This window comes from Zea mays, chromosome 1 (assembly GCF_902167145.1).
Source record: "Zea mays cultivar B73 chromosome 1, Zm-B73-REFERENCE-NAM-5.0, whole genome shotgun sequence".
Lineage (NCBI taxonomy): Eukaryota > Viridiplantae > Streptophyta > Magnoliopsida > Poales > Poaceae > Zea > Zea mays.
Genome location: NC_050096.1, coordinates 195683928 through 195688471, shown reverse-complemented (window position 1 = coordinate 195688471; position 4544 = coordinate 195683928). Strand labels below are relative to the sequence as shown.

The 4544-nt window shown below is 43.4% G+C and overlaps 1 protein-coding gene across 2 annotated transcripts; it reads right to left on the bottom strand.

The window, feature by feature from the left end:
* Window positions 1-1169: 1169 nt before the first annotated feature.
* LOC100193760 (Pyridoxamine 5'-phosphate oxidase family protein) lies at window positions 1170-4116 on the bottom strand. Of its 2 annotated transcripts, none has more exons than XM_008657275.3 (9): window positions 3802-4116; window positions 3161-3367; window positions 2966-3068; window positions 2791-2870; window positions 2641-2718; window positions 2148-2239; window positions 1855-1969; window positions 1615-1740; window positions 1170-1514 (listed from the first exon to the last, which is right to left on the bottom strand). In XM_008657275.3, exons 1-9 carry the CDS (start codon window positions 3982-3984, stop codon window positions 1407-1409), a joined length of 1092 nt encoding a protein of 363 aa, XP_008655497.1. In that variant the 5' UTR covers window positions 3985-4116; the 3' UTR covers window positions 1170-1406.
* Between the last annotated feature and the right edge of the window lie 428 nt (window positions 4117-4544).

The following is a 4544-nucleotide window of genomic DNA, read 5'->3' as shown; positions in this document are numbered from 1 at the left end:
TCGGGTCACCAACAAATCATTCGGGGTGATCACCGAGCTCCAATCGTCATCTAGACGTTAGGTCATGCCGATCACCAAGATTAATAAGCCATAGACTTTCACTTGGCCAAGAGAAACCTAATACATATGGTGTATGCTCTAGGTGGCTCTCATGTGCACTAATAAAATTCTAACGTGAGATTATGACTTTGTTAATTGTCTCACTAGGCTTTATGAACTTGCAATGCTCTAGCAGTGAATGTTTGTTGGTTGGGACAACAAGACAATGAATATGGCTATATGGTTAGTGGAGGGTATAAATAGCCCAATCACCCCAAACTAGTCGTTTCTGTATGTTCTGGCGTGGTCGCATCGGACAGTCCGGTACGCCACAAGTGGGCTTTCAACGGCAAGTTCTGACAACTAGCCGTTGCATAAAAGAGCATTGTACTCTGCACAATGACTGTTCGATACACACTGTACAGTCTAGTGCCTCTCTCGAATTTTTACGGGCTCTCTGGTAGGTCTCTGGGTTATCTAGACTGGCTGGTCAGGGCACCAGACAGTCCCCCAGAGTAGCCACACTCTTTTCTACTTAGGATTTTTCTAAACCTTTTTCAACTCTAATTTTGTGTGAGACATAGAGTTACACCTAGTACTAGTTTTGGGTGTGAGCATGCAACGACCCTACAATAGATATCTTTTAGTCAAACTACTCATCCAAAAGTCCTCTTTATAGTACGTCTAAAATAAAAATAAAAGTCATAACTCTATATCAAGTGTCTTACAACTCCTTAGACACTTAGAATATAAAGACCTTCATCTTTTGATTCGCTTTTTTCAACCATCGCTTCAAATTTAATATGATGGATTGTTTTCACCTGTTGGAGCGCAATTTCTTGCATTTGTGACCTAACTTACCATAAAATCTGCAAAACACACGTTAGTCACGATATTCTTACGCTGTCATTAATCACTAAAACCAACTAAAGTCATAGATGCTTTAAGTTTAAGATGGCTTTCTATATCTTTAGCACTTGCATCAAACATACCATTTTAGTCACTTTTATCTCTTATTGTTTAGACTTTAACTCCTAAAATGACTAAAGTTTAATCTCGAGATCCAATCAGGGAAATTATCTTTAAAAAAAGATGCTGGTACCCAGGTAGCCAGCCAGAAGCCGGAAATAGAGAACAAGAAGGTCCGATTTCCTCAAGAAGCAACCGCACAATAATAATTATTAATAAGGCAACACGAGCATATATACAATCTTCACCACAGCTGGAGAGCGAGACTCTCATTATTTAAAAAAACAGCCATCGTTTTCACTTGTATCATGCTACCTGCTACCATTACGTAATCCTTGGTCCGGTTGCAATGAAACCTTACACCACCAGAAAAATGGGTAGAGCCAGCTCCTGCAACTTCACTTTATTTGCTGCTTGTCTTTGATTATCTTGTGGAGTGCTTTCTTGGCTTCCTCCAGAGTCTCAACCTTATGAGGGACATCAAATGCTAGCCTCTGAATATTGAACTGCACAGAACAAATGCAAGAACTTAGAGAAAATTAAATGTCATTTGTCGAGAATCAATAGCCCTGTGGTTGGTCGTAAGCAGTTAAGCATATATTTTACCTGTGCACCCTGTCGAACCCGTATATCTATCCCTTTGCTATCTACTGATATAAGCGCAGCATCATCAACCTCCCCTTCTGATGATAGGACCTCCCGAAGTGGTTTAGAGAAAATAGCGTTCAACTCCTGCATGAAATGCATCAGAATCTTCCACTGTAGAAATCAAATGACCCAGCTAACCTGTTGCGACCATTACACCATGTAAACTAGGTATATCAGTGATCTGGTATGGCCGGTTACCTTTAAACTTTGCAAGTCACCACCATCAACTGCTATCTTGTCAGGTTGAATCGTTTCATACTCCTTAACATCTATCCATGCGACAGTTCCGAAGCCCCCGATGAAGTATATGTCACTGTAATTAGTGAGATAGTTTGTCAAAGATCCTAATTCCCACAAGGCTAGTGACAAGCATAATCCTGCTCTTGATGATCAGGGAAGCACGTATTTTAAACCACAGAGCTGAACTCAAATGATAAACGGATAGCAAAACACAGGATGATGAAGGGACATAACCAATCAGAAGTCCAGACCTTATGTTGTGCATCCTGTAATAGTAAAAGTTTCCCCACTGCTGTGATGCCCACTGCTGATGTTTTGCTACATATTGCTTATGTGCCCATTCCTAATGAACATGAACAATCAGTTCGTTCACCAAAGTTCTAAAACCAATAATGGAAGAACAAAACATGACTCAACGCTTCACATTAACAGTTCTGAAGATGCATCATACATTCCGAATTCAAATCATGTCTCAAGAGCATGACGAAAATACTAGTCCCTTTACATCCACGATGAAGTCTTACCAAGAACAAATACTAGTAGCTCAAACAGGAGTTACCTAATAGGGGAATTTTATGTTGAAAAAATCTCGGTACAGAAAAGACTACCAAACAACAGTTGTTTCACAGTAGCATTCAGAAGCCAGAAGTGACTATCATATGACAAGAAATGCCAGTAATCAACGGAACACTAACTACCTAACTGATTGAAGTATCTAACAACGAAAGGCAGTCAAAAAGAAACCTGTTGTTCAGCTGGCAAAGGGTAAACATCACCAAATATGGTGACTCGCGCGTTCGACAGTCCACTCCATCCAGGCACCTGTGAAGAATACTACCAAGAATGAAACGTATGTCCCATAACTCCAGAAGAAAATATTAAGAAACTTCGTACCTGGACAACAAGCGTGCATCTTGGGTCAGCGAGTAAGTTCCTCGTATGGATTGCCAAGGGTGACAGCGAAAAAATTGGGTCTGCAAAAAGACATCAACAGCGACAGTTGGAAAGGGTGGCCTAACAGAGTTTAGCATCATTTTCCAAAACCGGTACCAATAAGGAGCTAACTCACGGCCCATTGAATCGTTAGCAAAGTCGACAAGTGAACCAAACGGATATCCAGTACGGCGGTGGTGCATGCCAGACATGACAGAGCACAGGTGGGCAAACCGCGCCTGGTACACAAGCATAAGTCAGGCAGATAAGAGAAATACGAGATTTTGCTTCACAGGCAGGAAGCCTTGAGACGGTAGATAGCAGGAGCTACCTGTTCCATCAAATTGCGAACAGCCAAAGCCGGCGGAGGTAGACCGTGGGCGAAAGTTGCACTCTGCACACCACCTGATATGGGTGTTCTAAACAGGCCAGCTCTAGATCCACTAGAGTCAGTACTAACGTTAGTTGATGAAGCCTTCTGTGACTTGTCAGCTGCAATCGGTAGGACTCCATTTAGACTGGAATCGCTATTCAGCTGCTGAAAGATACATTTAGTATAATGAACCCACGGAGAACCAAAAGGTAAATGAAGTTGAATAAACTGCTGCATATACTGTTCTTTTAGCAATAAAACAGGAAGATAATAGTTAAATAGCTTCTGTAGATAACGGAAGTGCTACACCAAAAGATATCCCGTACTTCCCAATTGACTGGCATATAACAAAACTTTAGCCATCTCATAAACCCTCCTAAACCAGTTGCGCCTGCAACCACACCATTATATCCAGCCATCCAGCTCGCGCCATGCCTCGCATAGTCGCATCAAGTCTAGAATCAAACAGAACAGCCTAATCGCACCCAGATTCGTCCAATACAGGCCGCCGCTCCATTACTCTCGCATCAAACGCGACGGCCCGGGAAACCACTGGCTGGGCCTTGAGGGAGGCTATATATCCTAACAGAAGCTATTACCTTGAGGACGGGAGACCCGTTGGCGGCGTGGGCGTCGTCCTTGCCACTGACACCGCCGGCGCTAACCGCGCGGAGGGGACCGCAGCGGCTAGGGCGGAGCGCGAGGGACTGCGCGGCCACGCGGGAGGGCGGGTGGCGCGCGGGGAGAACGGAGGAGGATGCGGCGCCCGCGAGAGCCTCCATTGGTTGGTTGGGGCAGGAGAGAGAAAGAGAGGGAGGGAGAAAGAGAGGAGGGGTGGAGCGGAAAAGCGGCGAGCGTGGAGCAGAGAGACTGTGTGTGTGTGAGAGAGAGTTCGGCGAGGCGGCTAGAGGACGTTGGACGGGGAAAGGGGGGTTGGGTTCTGGCTTGCGGATTTTTGGAGGGCGTGTCGGGGCAGAAAGGGTGACGTACTGACGTGTCTCATCTTCGTGCGTTGGATTAGATGGGTGGGACCCTGCTCTTCTTTTTATAACATTCTTCCTCTACAGATTTTCACGTGCGGAAAAGGTAAAAACATCAAGTTCTTACCTCCCTACGGCCAGCGAGAGCACAGCTTATACTGAATTGATTTATATTGTAAAAATAAAAAAATATAATATAAACCGTAACTATCTAATAGTTTTAAAAAGGCTAACTCTTAGAGCTAGTTTAGTAACCCTATTTTTCTAATTGTTTTTTATTTTCCAAAATATTTAGTTTATTTTTTCAAGAAAATAGGAATCTATTGAGAAAATAGAGTTACCAAATTAGTCCTTAAAACATA